At 43.3% G+C, this 21,200-nt stretch overlaps 1 protein-coding gene across 5 annotated transcripts in view; it reads left to right on the top strand.

Annotated features, from left to right (window-relative positions):
* Positions 1–21,200, top strand: part of LOC139634054 (ephrin type-A receptor 7) — a 146,509-nt gene that overhangs the window by 31,329 nt on the left and 93,980 nt on the right. For 3 of the 5 annotated variants that reach the window (XM_071500291.1, XM_071500293.1, XM_071500294.1), the window contains exons 2-3: positions 5,128–5,192; positions 6,767–7,439. In XM_071500291.1, the coding sequence (XP_071356392.1) occupies positions 5,128–5,192; positions 6,767–7,439 (738 nt within the window). Of the gene's footprint in view, positions 1–5,127; positions 5,193–6,766; positions 7,440–14,031; positions 16,465–21,200 lie in introns of those variants that run through there. The other 2 variants (XM_071500296.1, XM_071500295.1) reach the window with 2 other exon arrangements.

The raw sequence follows: 21,200 nt of genomic DNA, 5'->3' as shown, positions 1-21,200 counted from the left end.
TCCGTCAAAGCAAATTTCAAGAAAGGCCTCAAGCTTTTCAGAAAAGTCCAAGTCAAGAACCAAGTCATTAGGACAGGTCTAAGTCAAGTCACAAATCATGGAGACAAGTCCAAATCAAGTCTGAAGAAAGCCAAAGTTAGCTTGAAGTTGCTAACACAATGTCAAGTGTCGCCTCATTTAGACAAGTCCTAGTCAAGTCTTTAGTCTGTCCAGTCTTGAGTCTGTCAGAGAGATGAGACTGAATCAACTCTGTCAAGACTTATCCAAGTCAAATCTTAAAACTGTCAAAAGAAACTCAACTCAAATCTCAGGCCTTGACGTCAAGTTCAAATCATGTCTCAAGTCTGTCAAAATAGTGTCAAGTCAAGGCTCAGGTCCCTGAGGTCAAGGCCATGTTAAGTCTAAAGTCATGAAGACAAGTCTCCAAGCCTTTGAGGGACAAACCAGGTGAAATTACATATCTTCATTGGTGAACTGCAAGATAAGATGAAAATCCTTCAGGCCTTTGAATGCTGATCATTACAATGACACATTTCCATAGCTGTGATAATAAGTACTTGGCATTAGAAGTTTCAGTTGAATAGTTGCACACAAACTTAATTCTAGCACAAAGAATGAGAACCCTTAACCTTGGAAGCCCTTCAAAAAGGCCTTTGTGACAGAGCTGTCTTCATGTTGCTGTCTGCCATTATGAAGCAAAAACTAGCAGTGTAAGAGCCGGCCACACACTTGACAAGGGCCAAATTTTAGTGTTTGCCACTTTCTGAGTGCTATTTGTGCACCAATAACCCCCCTCGCTTTCTTTTGAATACTTGACCTGAGTGCTGTGGAGTACATCTCTCCCACAGCTGTCTCTTACTTCAGTGCTCGCTTTGTATCCATCACTATATCTCACCCCTGTGTTGTCAGCAAGGCTGAACAACTCAATTAATACATCACACAAAGCAGAGAAAGATGAAAGAGTGGTTGAGGTGAGAGAGAGGGAGGCAGAGAGAGCAGCTTACACTTAAGATACACTTTTAATGAAACCTCTCACTGCAAAACAAAGAAGAAAGCAAATCAAAATCCCTTAAAACTTCCACCTCCTACACACTCAGTCTGCCTTCATGTATGTGACTGACACACTGCAGCAACAACGCACAATATTAAAATCTGTAATTCCAAGTCAAGAGCTCTGCTCTTTCCACATTGCTTTCTGCAGCCTGAAAACTTTCATAAAGGTCTCATTTCCAAGAGAACAGCACAGAGGATGTTTTATCACTCTAAAGTGCACGGAAAATTGCCTTTCAGAATTGCTGTTGTGCGCCAACTCTTGTATGTATCTCATCCAATCGAGTGGTTCCGACAGCCTGAGAGTTTTCTAAAGTCAGGGTTCTGGTCCTTCTCTTGGTAATTGATCACGTTATTTATTTATTTTTTTTAACAACTTTTTGGAAAGGTTTCTAAAGGCTGTTCTTTCAGAGTTTGTGATGAAAGCTCTTTGATGCTCTCCCTCCGTCTCCCACATCTGTTCATTTTTAATTTTACATCAAAACAAGCAACTATAGACCCTTAGTTCTTCTTGCCTTCCATAAAGTACAGTCCCATTACTTAAGCTCGCCACGTAATGTGGCCAAAGCAGAAAAGGCCTGTTACTCTTTATGCATAAGCTATGATCACAATGTTTTTCTATCAGTGATGAAAGTCAGGCTAAGGACAGATGGACAAAAAAGCAAAACTGGCTCACAGATCCACATTGTCCCCATAATGATGGGCAATTATTTATGAAACAACCTTTTGAAATTGGTGTTTAGTAGCTAATGTGTCATGCCTATTAGTCAGAGCCATGAAGGGGGAGCTTTTGTTTCTTTGTCACATGTTCTTTCTTTAACTTTTTCCCTCTCCTCTTGGTGACCCTTCCTTCCCCCCTGCTTTGGCTCTCTCACTAAACTTTTTTTTGTCTTGCTCTCTGTCTCTGTCTTATCTGTCTCTCCCTTCCTCCTGCCCCTAAAGGCCCATTAGTCTGTCTAACTAGGCTGTGATTACAGGGCTTATGTATTCAGCGTGTGATCATAGTGCCAACTTTGTCCTCTGTCTCTCTCTGACTGACTGACTGACTGAGTGCTCACTAAGGCACACTGATCCCTCTGTGTATTACCCGGTATATTCATTTGTTTGCACTTCATGTGCTCCTTTCTCTCTCCTTTTTCTTTTTTCTATCTCTCTTGCCAACTTTTTTTGTCTTTCTCTCTTTCATGTTGGCTCTCTCTCTTTATTCCCTTCACCCTCCTCCGCTGATTATTTTCTCTCATCATCTCTCTTCGCCTCCCGCCTCAGCCTTTCTCTGCGTCTCTCCACCACCCTTGCCCTCTCCCACTCTAATCTTCTCCAAATGCCTCTATGTTATCAGCTAAACACAGAACCATGCTCTGGGCACCCGGCGGTGTTAACCTAAAAACAATAAAGTTAAGTGTTTAGTAAAGGATCTCATGGTCCAGCAAGGTTTCCTGCTCCTCTAACCAAGGCGCTGGTGTCTCCTTTTCAAGCACACCCAAAAAAACAGAAGAAAAAGCTATTCACGGTCATTGTCCTCTGAGGGTTTTGGTTATCCAAACTGTGCCGATACTGAAGAGTGTGTTTTTAATTTTTATGTTTTCATGAATCTCAACCAGTATTTATGTAACCTTGTGTTAATATTCTTCCCCTGAGCGGAATAAAAAATGAATGGGATGAAAAAATATATATAAAAGAGCACCTCTTTAGAAAATAGTTTTCTCAGGTATTTTTGCTGCAAGTAATATTTGAGAAGTTCAGCCAGTGTATTGACAGGTTTATTTTGACACTTGCTACTTTGTGCAAGTGCAACATCAAAAATCTTCCTTAGCTTTTGGTACATCAGCACATCTTTCTGTCACAGCATGAGTCAGTAAGATTTACAGGTCTGGAGTCAGAGCATCTTACAAGGCATCTTACAGCATGAGTCAGTCTGCGTAGGTTTCTGCTCTTTGCTCACCAGGATGTCCATGTGCCCAGTTGTTAATGTTGATAAGGCCAAATATTTGTCATGTAGCAGCGGGTAAGAGATCAAAGTCAAACTTTTCAAGGATGCCAAAATTGCTCAGGATGAGGTTGAAATGGTTACTCGTCAAGGAGTCTGCTCCCTGCTCTAGAGCGTGGCATTGTGTTTTTCGACAGCCCTTACACGACTCCTTATGTGGATGAAAGTAGAAGCAGAAAGCAAAAGATAAAGCCATGTACCACACTGAAGGACAAGAGTGAAAGTAGCACTTTTTAAGGATGAAAAAAAGTAGTGTTCAAAGTGCTGGGGAAAAAAAAATGTCTGCCTGGTTTTCAGACCTCATATTGCCTCAAGGCTGTAGGTGTTAGGAGCGCTGCATGTGAGTGAGTGTGTGTTTGGGAGGGGGCCTTTTCAAGCAGACAAGCTTAAAGCATGGGTAACTTTGATATCAGCAAAATCCTTTAAAAATGAGGCGATAATGCGACTCACCATATGTCACTACAGATGTTGATATTACATTATAGATGAAGATAAATGTGCTGATGATGGCTCTCTTGTACGTTAACTGCATACTACAGAGTGTCTGACAATAGCTGTTCTCACTCTGACTGATCAAAGACGTCCTGACCAGTGAACTGTGGCTCGTTGGTTTGAATAGGGTGCAAAGTATTTCCTGCTCTGTCTTTCAGAAAGCCAATAACTGTAACTGTAATCATGGATGCTTTGCAGTTGTGGGAGATTTTTTCAGTCAAAGTATTAATACTACAATATAACTGCAACTGAAGACAGAGGATGGTTTTTGCCTATGAAATTACATCCATTATGATTTCCCAGAGTCCAGCGAAACATATTTTTATCTCTCCAGCAGTTCAGAACCCAAAGATGTTCTGTTTACAGTCATCCTGTAAATATCAGCATCTGAGAACTTGCAACTTGAGATTTTTTGGCATCTTTGCTTTTAAAAAAATGAAACAATGAGATTATCAGAATAGCTGTTGATCAACTTTCATTTAAACCTATGTAGAAGTAGAGAGTGCACAGTGTCTTAGTAACAAAATGGTTTCCAGTATCCAGCTTCTCAGGTGGGGTTTTCCACTTTTGTCTGTTTTCATATCAATGTACTTTGAATAACTTTGGGTTTTTTTTTTGTAGAACAAAATGATCAATCAGGCTCAGGGAAATTGTGATGAACATTATGTTCTGACTATAGAATAAACTACCAAATGGGTTATTGAGGGGAAAAAAGGGATATACAGATTAATTAATCATGAAAAGTCATGTCGTTTTAGACAAAATGTACTTGAAATTACCACTAACTACCATTGCTTATTATTAGACTATATTTATATTGTTTTTCTTTGTCCTAATTGTTGTTTTTGGTCTCATACTCACTTGGTTCTTGTACCAAAGTCAAAGTCAGCCTTGTTTATGTTTGCAAATGGAAACATTAATTAGCACATTAAAAATCTTAAGGTCACCCTTTATCTTGGTGTGTGTCCTCTGTTTGACTAGCTGGTTCTGAATAAGCAGCGATCCACTGAGCACCAGTGTGTCTCTGGTGTAGCTGTCCATGGTCCTGAAAACAGCTTCCCCCTGCTCCCTGCTCATGGTGCTGAAAGGAAAGCTCACACATACATAGAGAGCAAACTTTTACCTATTGTGTTTTCTCTGCTGTGCTGTTGATGGCTAAATGAGAGTGTTCTCCTTCTCTCAGCTTGTTTTGAAAGCTCTGTGGTCCTGTTTTGTTTGTGGTCTCTGGTGTGTTTTCTTTCTGTGGTGAAGCCAGAGGATGATGGAAAGCTCTTTGTCCAGCTTAGGTCCTCAACAGATGGTATTAATGCACTTATCAAAGCATACATTCACCCTTTTGACAAACCTGCCTTAGCGCTAATGGCTTCCTGTCATTATTCCAAATACAACAAGTCATGTTGCACTAACAGTGTTCGACTTTACATCTCAGACCACTTCCTTTATGAGTTAGTCCTCCCCCTGTTTTGTTATCATGCAGATGAGGCACACTGTTGACAAATGTCTTTGTACTGACAAGATAAAATAAAAGCATTCAGCCGCTGTTACGCCGCCTTAATTAATAATCTTGTCTGTCTGTATGTCTTGTTTGTTTCCTGCAGTGGTGCTGCTGAACTCTAAAGAGACTCAGGCTGAGCTGGGCTGGACGTCATATCCCCCCAATGGAGTAAGTTGCATTTTGCATGTTTGTTTATTTGTTTGTACACGTGCTTGTTCACTTCCATAACACAGCTACGATCTCAACAGCCGTCCCAGACCACCCCTCTCCACGTCTGCTGCTCTCTCTGAACTATTTACGTTTCTTTCTTTAACTCATCCTCTATTTCATCCACTTTTCTTTATCACTCCACTTCTCTTCCCAGTCCATAGCTCCTCATTATCATTAATCAATGGTGCTAATCCAGACCAGGATACTGTCCAAACCAGCCACAGAGATAAATAGTCCCTCTCTAACAGGCTTGTAAAAACCCTGTTATGACTGTAAGACAAATACAGGAGGCCTTTTTAAGAAGCTGCCACTGCCACAGCACTTTGTCACCCACTTCCCACCTGGAGGTTGGCCTTTCCACACACACACACAGACACACACACACACACACACACACACAGACACACACACACACACACACACACACACACACACACACACACACACACACACACACACACACACAAACACACACACACACACACACACACACACACAGATGATGCATGTTATAAAAATAGCAGAGTGAGAACACACTGCATCCTTTTTGATTTAGTCACCTTGGCAGTAGAGTAGTTTATCACATTACCATCACATATAATCAATTTTCACCATCTGATGTGTGTGTGTGTGTGCGTGTGTGTGTGTGCCTGTGTGTGTGTGTGTGTGTGTGTGTGTGTGAGATAGAGTAAGAGATCCACATTTGTTGCTCAGCTCAGTCAGAGAATCTCAGTGATTCACTTAATGACATGATAATAATCACCCATCTGTTGGACAAACTTCTCTTTACACTGGAACTTTTCTAATGTCAAATTAATGAAGTCAAAGGCCCTTGATAGGTCACTGCTATATTTTTATTCAGACTGCCCCCTTGACTTCATATAATACATCAGCACTGCACCGTTACAGTTCGTTTACCATTAATGATTTACTGTAAAGTTAAAGCTTGAGGTCTAACCAATGGAAATGTTCAGTCATGGGTTTATCTGGAGGGAAGGTACGAGTGGCTGCTTTGAATTCTACTTCAGATATTTCACCTTTAACAACTTTTGTCAGCAGATGTACCAATAATTTAGAATTATGCAATTCAGTCCAAATACAGAACTGAGCCACAGTTTCAGATGCATCACTCAAGGCTGATGCCTGCGTGTACTATGCACTTAGTCATTTTCTCTGTCATGTTACTAAAGACACCGAGTGCCAATGATTTTTCAGCCACCCACACATACACTCGACAGATTGTGTCATTAGACTGTTAACCTGGAGTGACTATGACTTTCTTTCTTTATCCCTTGACTTTCTTTTTCATTATCTCTCTTGCTTCCCACCAACCTCGCTTTGCTTTGTTTTACGCCCTCTGTTGTTTCAACCATTGACTCACCTTCCATCTTTTTATACTATGAACTTCACCCCTCATCTTTGTTGTCTTTCTTTTCTCTCATCCTCTTCTCTGCACCTCCGTATTTACTTCTCCTTGTTGTTCCTTTCTCCTCCTCTTTGCCTCTTTTCCCACCCACCTCTTCTTTCTCCAGTGGGAGGAGATAAGTGGTGTAGATGAGAAGTACAAGCCTATCCGGACGTACCAGGTGTGCAACGTGATGGAGCCCACGCAGCAGAACAACTGGCTGCAGACCGGCTGGGTGGCACGTCGGGGCGGCCAGCGCATTTTCGTGGAGCTCCAGTTCACGCTGCGCGACTGCAACAGCATCCCTGGTGTAGCAGGCACCTGCAAGGAGACCTTCAACCTCCTCTACGTGGAGTCGGACAGGGACCTCGGGGGTGTGACCCGAGAGGACCGCTACACCAAGATCGACACCATTGCTGCTGATGAGAGCTTCACGCAGGGCGACCTGGGTGAGAGGAAGATGAAGCTGAACACGGAGGTGCGCGAGATCGGCCACCTCAACCGCAAGGGCTTCCACCTGGCGTTCCAGGACGTTGGCGCCTGCGTGGCCCTGGTGGCCGTGCGTGTATACTACAAACGCTGCCTCGCCACCGTCCAGAACCTGGCGGTGTTCCCCGACACAGTGGCTGAGGCGGCCTTCGCCACACTGGTAGAGGTGCGCGGCGCCTGCGTCAACAACTCAGAAGTTGACACAGACAGCCCTCCCAGGATGCATTGCAGTGCCGAAGGGGAATGGCTGGTGCCCATTGGGAAGTGCAGCTGCAGCGCCGGCTACGAGGAGGGACACAGCAGCTGTGAAGGTAGGAAATAAAGAAACGGATGGTGGGATCCATGGATAGATGATGTTCCTTTTATTTCCTCTGTGTCCCAGAGCGAAGAAAAGGAACAAGAAAGGGAGTGTGTAAGGAAAGGAGAATGAAAGAACCAAATTAAAGAACTAGAATTATTTGCAAAGTAGACGTTAAGGTAAGAAGAATTTGACTACTTCAAGTACTGTTGATAGCTTCAAAGTTTTTTCTAGAATAACACAAAACTTTCCCTGGTATGAGAAAGTATGCAGCAACAGAGAGGCTACCGCAGAAAAATCTATCTTTTTAATTCAATTTTGTTCATTTTTCTTTCAAAAATTAAAAAAAAAAATCCCTGCTCCCTGTATAAATTAACTTGTGAATTTAATAAAAATGAGTCAGTCTCTTCAAAGACGACAAACTAGGACAAATGATTTCACCGCCAACACAATTTCTTAAACGGGTTGCTTTGTAAATTATCTCAGCATGCTGACGGGATATTTTTTCCCTCCCTTGTTTAAGAAAACAAGACTTTTTGGATCCATTTTTATTCGAAAACGACTTAATAGGATGAAGAATTTTGCTGTGAAACCAAAGAGAGGGAGGCAGTCGAGGAAAAGATGGATAAACAGAGTATGGAGAGGAGCTGGAAATGAGAAGTGAGGCTGTTCATGCTGGAGAGCAGAGAGGAACAGATTAAAAGAACAGAAGGAAGATGATCCATGGAGCTGTGAAGATGCGACCGATACTGTAAGAATGTAGGAGAATTGAATCTGTGTTAACAAGTGTTCAGACAAGGGGGAGGAGACAGAGATCGGGCTATAGAAGCACAGAAAAGCCTTTCTCACTCAGTTTCAGTCCATGTCTGCTTTTGTTCAACTCCAACAACGGCATCAATGCTTATCAGTGATGTTAGATTGTGTCATGTGTGTCCAAAGAGTGTTCCCACACATATCGACATGTGAGGTGTGACGCGTGAACCGTAAGGCTGCACAACGGCTTTGTGTGTATGTGTGCATGAGTGTGAACACAGTGACTAATGTATGTCTTCTTCAGAGGGCTGTGTCCCTCTGAGTTTAACACCACAGCCTCCTCTCACATTTGCATGTAGCCTGAATGGCCTTCACACACACACACACACACACACACACACACACACACACACACACACACACACACTCTTACACTTACACCGGTGGGTGGCGTGGGGTGTTGCGTACTGACGTAAACACTTTCAGACAGTATCAGAATCTTTTGTCACAACCCATTGCTCACACAGCAGCAGCACTTTGATCGCCTGACTGTTGCCGCTTTCACACCCCATCTTGCATTGTTGTGCAATGCAACGTGGGTGTCGGAGTCCACAGACGGCAGACTGTGTGTGTTGTGATGGAAGGGAAATTTAGTAGGAGTGCTGAGCTTCTCATAGTGAGCTCATGCTGTTCTGGTTGACGTTTGCAAACCGATTGCTATTCTTGGAAATTAAGTTCTATATGGTTTTCTCCCACCAATGGCTCAATTTTGTGTGTGTGTGTGTGTGTGTGTGTGTGTGTGTGTGTGTGACTTACAGCTGTGCGCTGATTTGAGCTCATTGTGGCAGTAAATGTTAAGATCATTCAACTACATACAGACAGACAAGAAAATAACAGAGAAATTTGAACTGCTGCTCAGCACAGTAATTAAATTTAGAGAGCTGAAAGGAGGGCGGAGGAAGACAGAAAATAAAAATCAAGCAATGAAAGAGACTGAGTGAAATGGAAGACCAACTTTTTTATAAAGAAGCAAATGTATAAATTACTAATCAGTGGTGAAAAAGAAGGTTTGGTAGGGGACTGATGCCAGTTATAAAATGACAGATAAGAGTTTTGAGTGGAAATTGAGGGTTTGCGTGCACATGGTATTTATGGAAGTCGAGAACAAACAAGTGAGAAGAGACAGTTCAGAGGAAGAAACTTCCTCTTTAAACTACCAGATCTTGTTTTAAATGTAGAAAAGATAAACTGATGCAAAAAAAAATCTGCATGGAAGTCAAAAAGTTGGTAGAAGCAGCAACACTGATAAGAAGTCACGCAGAACATTTGCTCTGTTGCAGAATTCACTAAGTGTTTGACAGCTGGAGACGAGTACTGGTCATTGATATTGGCAGTCGGTCTGTGTGCAAACAAAATGCGTGTTTATTGACCTGCTTTTTGTAATAATCATCAATGCTATAATAAAAGCTGAGCTGAGGAGAATAAAATCTGATGAGCAGCCAAACTGACAGCGACACTGAGGAGAGAGTAGTAATGAGCTATGAGCGAAGTCAGGAAACTCGGAGATAAGTAGAGCAAGAGAGTGGACTTCCAGCAGTGACAGGAGGCATTCAGAAGGATCCGCAGGAGGAAGGGGAGAGCGGGACAGGCCAGGCATGTTGCCAGGGGAGTGAGCGGACAAGGATGGCGAAGTCCAGTGACAGCACCAATGAAGACAGGAAGCCCAGAGAGAGAGAGAGAGAGAGAGAGAGAGAGAGAGAGAGAGAGAGAGAGAGAGAGAGAGAGAGAGAGAGAGAGAGAGAGAGAGAGAGAGAGAGAGAGAGAGAGAGAGAGAGAGAGATCTCACATAGTGTATCGTTGCTGCTCGACCTTCCCTGGGTGCAGTTTAGGGAGTAACGGTGTGGTCTACCAGGTGACAGGGCCTGTCATTCTCTCTCTCTCGCTCTCTCTCTTTAACACACACACACACACACACACACACACACACACACACACACACACACACAAACACACACACACACACCCCTTTCCCAATAGTCTCAGTTAAGCCCTAATAGTATGAATATGCAGTGCCAGCCCCCGACATCTCCCACTGCACCAGAGCTATTGATCAGCTGTAATGCTCCACTAAACTGAGGAATTGCGCTGGGACTGCTCATACACACACATATAGTAAAGGACACACATATTCAGTAGCACTCTGCGGTGTCTGCGCAGCACACACACACACACACACACACACACACACACACGGTTTGATTTGATTCTGTGTGTGGAGCACCGACACTGCACCGAGCTGGATAGTGAGATTACAGCAGCATGCCTGTGTAAGGGAGTTTGTTTGTGTGTGTGTGTGTTTGTCTCACAATCATGCTCATGCACGTGTGTGTGCTCGGAGGACATGCATGACTGACTGCTGTGAAACATAATGTAATGAATGCAAAGCAGGCAATCACGGCAGAACATCACCATGATGTTGCTAATTTCTGTGTGTGTTTGTGTTCAGTTTGTGCAGGTTCTGTAACTACTGTAAGTCTTATTTACTCCTGGGTCTAATTGTGTAACTGAGCGAGTGCAAATGCACTAAGTGTCTCCTTGCAGGTCAATAATATTGAATAGCCAGTGAGGAGCTACTGATAATGGTGTAAGCAGATAGTGTTGCGCAGGAGAGGAGAGGATTATGACCTCAGTTCCTGATTATTGTATCTGTTGTCATAGTGTCCCTTCTTTAACCTTTTCTGCAGTTTTAATGCTGATACAGGTGTAACTAAATTGGTGACTAACTAAAAGTGAACTTTTTTAAACACAGCAAATACCCAAATTTTGTAATGCATCCAGGCGATGTGTGTTTGGTTATAATCGTTTTTTTTTTTAACTTTCCTGCTAAAATAACTGAATTACTTCTGGAAAAGCTGAAGCCAGAAAATGCATGTTGTGTAAAAATGTTATTCCCAAGTCTCTTTGCTTTTGTCTCTTAAAACTGAGTTACCACAAAAAAAAAAAAAACAAAAAAGAAAAACTATAGAAAGAATGAATGAATAAATGAAGAAAATCCTGGCGTCTAAAGTGAAAGAGAAACGCTTAATCCCCAGTTGCTCAGAAGCCTGGAAGACTGTGGTGGCGCAGCTTGTAGTTGTGCATGTGAGGATGTGATTGAAAATTAGCATATGTGCCCCGTCAGCTTCCTGTCGTGTAATAAAGGTGTAAAAAGAATTAAAGAGCAGAACAGTGAGAGGGGATATTGCGCAGAACCATTCTCTGTTAGCAGGACCTGCAAGAGCACGGCACAGCATAGCTGACCCTGCATGCGTTCTCACACACGCGCACACACACACACACACACACACACACACACACACGTTCTCCACTCTCATTATGAAAAGCCACCAGCAGGAACAGACCAAGGGGGGAAAAAATTAATTATGTAATAATTCACCTTTCAAATAGGCATGTTTCTTGTGCATGTGTATTCTGTGTTGTTTTTGTGTGTGTTTCTGTCACACTCATGAGCTCCATCCTGTTCTAATTAAAGCAGCCTGCTCTTTCTGTATAATTACTGAGCGTGGCGTGTGCCTTCAGCAGATTCTCTTATTATCTCTGTTGTTTGCTGCTCCACAATCCGGCTCCCGGCACATTCACCACCCTGCTATTCCTTCCTATTGCTCTCTTTCCCTCTGTAATTTACAACACGCCTTCCCTCTCCTCCCCTTTCCCCTCTCTTGCTTCTTTACCCCCCCCCCCCCCCCCCCCCCCCGACCCCCTCCCCATGCCCTTCCTACACTGCCAGAGAAGTATGCACTTAATTTCTATCCCACTGATCTCAGTGGTGCTTTAAGACTTCCTCTAACAGCCTCCTCTACTTCCTCATTTTCCGTCTTTTCCACCCTTTATTTTCCCCTCCCTCTCCTTGGTTTTCAGTCTTTCCCTCTCTCAATAATCTCTCTAACATGCCGTTTCGGTCTCTCCGCCCCTCTCTCGCTGCCCCCCTGTGGGGACCATGTGGTAGGGTGAGATAGGGTGAGGCAGGGTGAGTCAGGTTAACAGGCTGAAATCTGCCGGAGAAGCTTGGAGATTTATCTGATGTATGTGTGTGTGTGTGTGTGTGTGTGTGTGTGTGTGTGTGTGTGTGTGTGAGAGAGAGAGAGAAAGAGAGAGAGAGAAAGAGAGGGTAAGGGAGAAAGTACGTGTGTGTGTGTGTGTGTGTGTGTGTGTGGTGTGTGCATTCATGTGTGCTCAGAATCTGGCACCAGTGCCCAATCATATGTTTCTGAAGTCGCTCCCTCTGTTGCACTCATCTTCCCCTCTGTCTGTTGTCACTTCTTGTCATGTCCTCACCGACCCTCCCCAACTCTTTTTGTCTCAGACACGAGTCATTTTATTTTATTTCTTTGACTTTTATTTTCTTGAGCCTTCCCCTCCTTGCTTCCCTCCAACTGATTTGTGCCTTTATACTGCCTCCCAAAGCCACTATCACTTACCACCCCCTCTTTCCTTCTCCAGCCTTTGACTCCTCTTTCATTCCCCTTCTCTTCTTTTATCTGACTTTTTTTTTTTTTTAACCACTTCTCCTCAGCTCTCCCTGGCTCGGTGCCACCCCTGCCCATCTGGTCCTTCCTCCCTCCCTCCATCCTTCTCCGCCCTTCTCCTCTCCAGCCACGTCACCTGCTACTGTTAGTCATCTCCCTCCCCAGCTTTCATTTTAAATAATTCACGTTCTCCTGGGAGAAAGACAAATGTGTTCTTTTGAGTCCAACATCTGATGTATTTATTTAGCTGGCCTGCCATACAACAAGTGGGCTGACGGCAATAAAACAAACTCTGACCAACAAACATTCACACACACTTATAAAAATGTAGAAACATTCCCACGTAGACATACCATTTATATGCTCGTGCTCGTTTTCAGAGGGGCCATGAAGTGCTCCTTGGTTATTGAAAATGTGTGCTGGAGGGAGGCCAAGCATTCACCATTCATCCTTCCCCTGCCTTCGTTTACCTAGGGAGAATGAAGCAAGGAATGAGATGAAGGAAGAAATGGAACAAAAGAAAATGAATGTTTGGGAGGGGGGGTACAGGGGGATAAAAAAAAATAGGAAGAGGAATACACAGCGTTGCAGAAAAGAGCTGTCAGAGTTTTCTCATGGTTGCACTATTTGTTAGTCGCTCTGCATAAGAGCTGAATGCATAAAATATGAGTTGTAAAAGCCGAGGATGATTTGAGGGAAGGAGGAAGAGGGGGGAGGAAGAGTAAATTGAAGAGAGGGAGGACAATGTCAGAAGTAGGAAGGAATGAGTGTTGAATGAGAGTAAAGATGAGAGGTTCAGGGCCAAAAACATAAACTAAAGAGAAGGAGGTTGATGTGGAAGAGGAGAAAATGTGGAGGTCTGAGAGGGTGATGATAAGTAGAATAAAATATTAAGAGAAAAAAAAAGTAAACAGCAGAAACAAAGACGAGGAAATGGGATAAAACTGCAAACTGCAACATGTTACCTCCATTCGTCTCTCCCTCTTCTTACCACTTTCAATCTCCCACACCAGACTCATGAATTAAATACAGCCGACATGAATGCATCAAAGTTAGAAAAGGTTGGCATCCAGCTTAATCATGTTGCTAACTCACCCGACATGACAGCCTCATTTCTCTCCGGCTCACTCATGACCACTGAGCTGAATCAAACGTTCTGTTAAGGACAGAAATACCCTGTAAGAAAAACTCTGGGATATGAGAAAGTGACAGATATGATGTCATTAAGGCATGAAAAGAGATTATTAAGACATATATGAGATGGCTTGTCATACTGATGACGCCTTTCCTTTCCCCTTTTTCTCCTCTGTTTTGTTTATTTTCCAGGGATTTTACGCTTTCATACCCAGACCACTCCAGTATCTCCATGGCCTGATACTTGAGAGCACTTGTGGGAGCGTATAATATAACTGTCACTGGAGGAGTTGCTCTTATTTTGGGTGCTGGTGATTAAATCGTCGGGTCAAAACCTAGTGAGAAATTCAAACATCCCTGAGGAGAAATTATGTGATTCAGCAGAAAAATGGAAATGAAAGAGAATATAAATCAAAAATTAAATTATGAATATAAATCAATATGAGGGAAGATTAACGGCGCTGATGATAAGTGCAGCACCATTTTCATTTCTCCTTCTAGGAAACATATGTATCTGACTTATGGTGTAAGACACGTGTTATTTGCAGTAAATGACACTGTGCACGTGTTTTACCAAATGCTGCTGCCCATTGAAAACCATGCATCTCCCAACTGAAGAAATAAGTGTTTCTTTATAGGTTGAGAAAGTTCTCCTGCTTCCTAAACCAAGTAAACCCTTTAAAAGCCTCTTAGATTATCTGAAAAATGCATCAGTGCAAAACTATTTTCTTTCAGCAGTTCAAGGAAAATAACAGCTGTAATAAGTAATAACTAAATAACAGAGGCCTTTTGAAACATTATAATGCTTAATTTTACAAAATGACTTTAAATTTCTCTTTTCTTTCCCTCTTCCATCCCACTTATCCCCATTTATTTCTCAGACGTTGTTCATCTAACCCTAACTGATGTTATCAGTGCCATAGAGGCCAGAGAAGCTGCACCAGTTAAAATACTAATGCTCCTTCAAAATGTAATAATCCTCAATGGTTTATAGGTCATACATCCAGGTCCGGATTAGTAGGCATCTGGGTCTGGATCTGGACCATGGTCTGCCTGTTAGTGACCTCTGCTGAAGGCCTACACCATCATTTATTCACAAAGGTTATAATGAACAGACAGAGAAACTTGTAGCACCAAGTCCGACGACCGGTGCCTGGGCTGCCCCTGAGAGTTGTTGACTCTTGCGACTTTGGGCCACAGTTGCTGATAAGGCGCGGAGTGTGAATCCCGGGCGAATAACTCTTGACTCATAAAAGGTTTGTTGAGGACAAGCTGCCTCTTTGCCTGAAGATAAATTCTGAGTCTGATTATGTCAGACTGTGTAATTCTTTGTGTCCTGACGTGACACAGCAGAGGGACGCTGGTGCCCAAGACAGCTTACAAGTGTTTCCGTGTGTTTGTGCACATGGAAGTGTGTCATGTTGGGAGAGATTAGAGGTTAGAGTCGAAGAGTTCTTTTTCTAGGGCTCCAGGGAACAGAGCGTGAAGGCGTTGAATCACACACACCATATGCACAGACACACACATGACTTCTATCTTTCTGTCGTTAATGTGCCTTCCTCACCCTCTGTTAAAAATGATATATATTGTGGGTGAGGAGACGGCGTCGAGCAATTGCCCTGCTGTGCTACAATCACCTCCTTCCATCCCCATTCAACCTCCAGTAATAACTTTCCATCTGTTCAAAATTGATGTGGGATCAGTGTATGGATCTGTCTGACCCCACTTAACCTCGGTGAAACGTACTTATTCTGTCGAAATGGTCAAAAGACAGCGAGCGTAGCAGTGCACACGCACACCTGCGCTTATTAGAAAGGAAGTCTTAACGGGAATGGCATTAAAGCAGTAATTATTTCTAGCATACAGGTCTCGCTGCAGTCAGAGGAGTGAAATGAAAAAAAATACTTTTAATGTATCTGGAAGTGCGAAGTCAAAGGTCGCTGGATTTGTAGAATTGGCCTTAAAGAGGTTTTTCACTCATTCAAACAGCTCCACTAGTCCCACTTATTGGTGGAGTACTGTAGCATTCAAGCTGTTTGGATTGTCGAGATATTATACATGTAAGAATCATCAGAATGAAATATATCAAAATATGACATGAGATAGGATATCTAAATGGAATAGTAAGCTGCTCACCAGGTGCATACGCTGAAAAAGTTTTTTTAAGCACAGAGCATGTACATTAGACCCCATTTACACTTGTGGTAAACTTTTTGGTTGTTTGTAAATATTAATTAATTTATTTTTCATTTTTGTGTTTACTTGGTAGGAATAGTGAAGACAGACAGGAAGCGTGGGGAAAGAGAGTAGGGGGATGACATGCAGTAAGTGCAGGAATCAAACTGTGGATTTGCTACTCAGGGCATTTACGCCCATGTTGTATTTGCCTTAACCACTCACCTGTCACGTCGCCCTAATGGCTTATACTCTGATAGTAAAGTAAATTCTATATGTGTGAGATGAGTTTTATAATGAATGTAAATGGAAAAACATCTGTAGACAATATGAATTTGTCGCTGCCACATTATTAAACACCACGCTGCTACACATTATTGCTCCATCATAACAAACTGAAGTGCTTCGGAGTAATTTTACTGCGCAGTTAGTATTTATTGGAAATAAACCTTGACTGTCACAAGCTTGTCAGCCATTCCTGTGTGTTTGTACAATGGTTGACATGTGTGTTTGCATGTGACAAGGCTGTGATGCCATCACTGTTTGATGCTACTCTGCATATGAGACTGTATGTGTATGTGTGCGTGTGTGTATGAGTGCGTGCCGGCTGTTGTCTCTGTATTCACAGCTCGGCAGAGGGGCCTGCCGTGAGGACAGAGTGCCCGCCCCCCTGGCTGCACAGTGAGCCTGGCACGCCAGGCTGTGCCAGCTTGGCTTTCCATCCCCCTACCTTCCTCATTTTGTTGTCATTTGTCATCACCCTCGCGATCACGCACCCTCCCTCGTGCACACTGATGCACACCCATACACACACACACACACACACACACAAGACCCACATGCCCGAAGAAAATGGATGGCATTTCCAGGGACACCTGCGCCTCTGTGCTCCAAATCCTCCCCCCTACATGCACGCACACAAATGCATGTAAATGTACAGCAGGATTCTCTTGGACACGTGCAACTGCACATCCACACAATCATCTGCGGCACATGCACGTTCACGAATACACGCAGAGACAAACAACACCACATATGCGCGCTCAGACATGGGCTTATGACCACACTCTCACGGGCTCATGTGCGTTATTTGTTCATAACCCACTCCATCTGTTTCTGTCTTCACGCCTAACCGAGGCCTGCCTACCACTCATTCCACACAACACACACACACAGACACACACTCATTGTTTTAATGTGTAATCATGCATAGTTCCACAAACACCTGTAGTCCTCGTATTGACTAGGCAACCCATAATCCCTTTGGATGGACAGGCTCATTAGCACTTAGAAGCACTCAGACACTGGCACATCAGAAACATAAAACCATAAACCTACACCTACACTTTGGCTAAATTGTATTTTATATTCCGGTAGAGATGTGAGGGATTTTGTGTGCACACTCCATCAATAATTGTTTCATGCTCTCTTTACACACATGGATGAGTCCCTTAGTCTGTCTCTCTCTCTCTCTCTCTCACACACACACACACACACACACACACACACACACACACAAACTCACTGTGGGGAGCAGTGTGAAGTGATTGGCATCCTGAGGCGAGTGTTATGGGTGACATTTCCACTGTGCTGTGGTATAGAGGACTCCTGCAGAGCCTCTGGTCCACTGGCACACCGAAAGATTGGGGGCTATCAGGTGGGTGGGGGTGCAGGGGTGGCGACATAGAGCGACAGAGAGAGAGAAAAGATGGCAGTCAGATGTGAACAGAGATGAATTTTAATTCAGAGCTACCAAACCTATTGATGAACCTCAGCTTAATCCTGCATCCCAGAGGCTCCCAATCCGGGGGTCAGGACCCCCCACAGATGAGATGACGAATAGGATAGCAACAAATCAAACAACAGCTATTTTTTCTATAATCATTGCTTTTGTCTTGTGAAACATTGGATACTGTTCTTTTCTTCTAAAACCTGACTAGATAAAACTACTTTTGGGTTTTTTTAATGCCTTTATTTTGATAGGGATAGTGGAGAGAGAGAAAGGAAATATGGGAGACAGAGTAGGGGAGAGACTTGCAGCAAAGGGTCCGATTGGTTAGGAGTTGAACCAGGGACCTGCTGCTCAGGGCTCAGTATGTCCATATGATGTGTGCCCTAACTGCTCGGCCAACAAGATGCCCCACAAATCTTTTGATTTTTAAACTCAGGGAAGTAAAAACCATGTATAAGTTAATAAATACCATATTAAACCTTTTTTAGGATTTACTTTAAGACGACACAAGTCAAAAAGTTAACTTACACACAGTCAAATTTTTAGCTTAATTCCCAGTCCTGTCCTAAAACACCTTTTATTACCTTTATCTCAGACAGACGCCGCACTCAAAATTCTTAACTAGACCTTGTTAGGGGTGAAAACCGTATTTGAATAAACTGAAACTTTCTTGAAACTCAAACTGGTTCTCTCAAGAATAACAAAGCAGGGCTGCCCACAGAAAAACTGAGAGATGACAGCTTGAAAGACTCAGAGCTTCCGTGTCTTGGCGTGATGAGGTTTAATTTCCTGTGATGTCCTAACGCCGCTGAGCAACAAAGAGGAAAATTGGCCACACGATCTGAACAGAAGATCAGCTCTTTTCAGAAGTGTCTCTAAAGGATGCAAAATAAAACGAAACTGCTGTGCCTTAATCTCCCTTGTGTTTCTTTGTGTTCACCTCTTGCTGGTTTTTTTCATACCCCCCTCTTACTTTTTGTCTTTGTCTCTTCTCTAAATGAAGATCTTACTAGAACACATGCGGCAGTCCTAAACTACTCTGTACTAGAACGGCTCAGACACATTCCTCCTTCTCAGCATCCTTGTCTTGCAGCAACCTGCGCAACAGATGAGTCTGTGGTGTTCCCTGTAGGTCGACTTACATTTATCTGCATTTTGTTTTTCTGTTTCTGTTGACAGTGTGTGTTTTTTTTTTTTCCTCCCAAATTGCATCGTCACTAAATGGTGAAGCCAAGAAAACATAATGTAGCAAAGCCAAGGAAAAAAAAAATCCCTAACAAGGGTAAATAAAGGTTCCAGTCATTAGAGTAGATCTTGAGAATCCATTAAGGTTTTAAGGCAAAGCTATGTAAATTTTTGCTGAACAACAACTACTATATGACAATATTGGGATAACAATAAAAGCTGAAAGGAAACAGTCAGGGAGCTCTCAGCCTATCACAGGGGGCTGTTGACTGCTCGTCCAACCTCAGCTCCACCGAGGTTCCTGCACTTTGGCCAAATCTGGATCTTATGGAACCAGTACATCCAGGCTCAAGGGTCTCTCTAGAAAGCTTTGTGTGTTTTTTAATAATTAGTAATCATGTATTGCATAGCCTGAAATAAATATTTCAGTATAACCACTGGTAGTTTTCACTGGTGGGCAGCAAGTGCTCTTGTCTGTCTCTCTCTCTCTCTTCTCTCTCTCTCTCTCTCTCTCTCTCTCTCTCTCTCTCTCTCTCTCTCTCTCTCTCTCTCTCTCTCTCTGTGTTGTGTTGCTCACTATCCAGAACAATGTAAATCTACTGTTGAATTAGTTATTTTCCCTCCCTATCATCCATCATACAGGACATAGTGAGGGGGCGGAGTGCGGAACAGGGAGAGTCTCTGTAGTGCAGTGGACCATCGCCGTGTTTGCACAGATTGAAAAAATCAGACACAGGAAAACACGAGTTCACACATTCCTGCCCATGTACATTTCTGCCAGGCCCCACACACACACACACACACATGCACAGCATACATGTGTGCGCCCAATCTTTACATTTCAGTTTGTCCTCTACATTGTTATCATCTTTTTGTGTGTGTATTCCAAGAGTAAGTTTGCTTGCATCTGTGATCACGTTTAGTGCAGCTGATGGTTTCTTGGTGTCCATGGTGCATAGATAACACCATGGCTGCAAATGGACAAACACACACATGCATGTTTGTCCACACAACACTCAGTGTTCCTCCTCATTACACATGGACACTCATTCAAGTGGGATGTTTATATGAGCACAGTTGAGTGCTCATATTTCACCTTTTGTTTTTTACTTCTGCTGTATATCTAGTGTGTATGTCTTGGCACTGATAAACACACACACACACACACACACACACACACACACACACACACACACACACACACACACACACACAGGCCAGATCAATGGTGTGCATTTCATGTGGTTTTAACTGGCCCTGCTGCTGGTGATGGATGGTGTATTTATGAAGCCCCTTTCCGTGCTCTGGATAAAGGACTGCAAGCATCATGTAGTCCGAGAGAGAGGTGCGGGTGGATCAAGGGATGACGGAGGCAAGGATGGAGGGAAGGAGGAAGGATGGATGACTGGAGGGCAGGAGGAGACAGCAGAACGGAGGGATTTAGGAGAGTCGGGGGGGAATGAGAGAAACAGGGCCGCCTGCTTGGAGGGAAGGTCATAGTCAGCAGGGAGGGTGGGAGTCCTGCTGAGCCAGGGACACGTCACGTAAACACACACGTACACACACTCTTAGGGAGAGTCTGGCTGCTTTTTAAATCTGAAAATAGTCTCACATCCTCTGCCACTCTCTTGCAAGCATTAGTTACCTTTTCAGCATTTTTTTATAACTCAAAACGCATGAAGTAAAATTAAGTAGACAGGAGGAGTCAGCTTGTTATGGAGGTGTGTGATGGATGTTTATCGTCTCACCAGTGCACCTGGCAGTTCATACCTTTAGTCTTTACCGTCTTAATGCATTAACGTGCACCCATGCACACACATGCAAACAGCCTCGCCCGTCACTGTTTTTGTTTGTCCTTCCCCGGTCTTGTCTCATGGAGCCAGCCTCATTTATCCCATGTCGTTATTTTCATTTGGCACAAGGATAAATCTCATACCAGTTTATGAAGCAGCAATTGTAAGCCAGATAGAGGTAGATAGACCAGCCAGTGAACTATTAGACGGAAAGACAGATGGGCAGAGGTGGGACAGACGGCAAAAACAAGCAGACTAGCTGCTGTATAGGAAGATGAATAGGCAGGCATGGAGGCTGTAAGGCAGGCACACATTTGCTAGCCGTTGGACAAAAAGAAAAACATTTTGCAGCGATCTGTTTTTAAGACAGATTGGAAGCAAACTGGAGGTTTAGATGCACAATCAGATCTCCCAGCAGAGCTGCTTTTGAATCTGAAATAAAGTCCTCAGTTGAGTTGAAGCTCAAAAGGTACAGA

The sequence above is a fragment of the Trachinotus anak genome, unplaced genomic scaffold, assembly GCF_046630095.1.
Source record: "Trachinotus anak isolate AG129_WGS33_773 ecotype Australia unplaced genomic scaffold, CSIRO_AGI_Tana_v1 ptg000016l, whole genome shotgun sequence".
Taxonomy (NCBI): Eukaryota; Metazoa; Chordata; class Actinopteri; order Carangiformes; family Carangidae; genus Trachinotus; species Trachinotus anak.
Note: the sequence above shows the minus strand (reverse complement) of the source record. Positions and strands in the feature narration are given on the sequence as shown.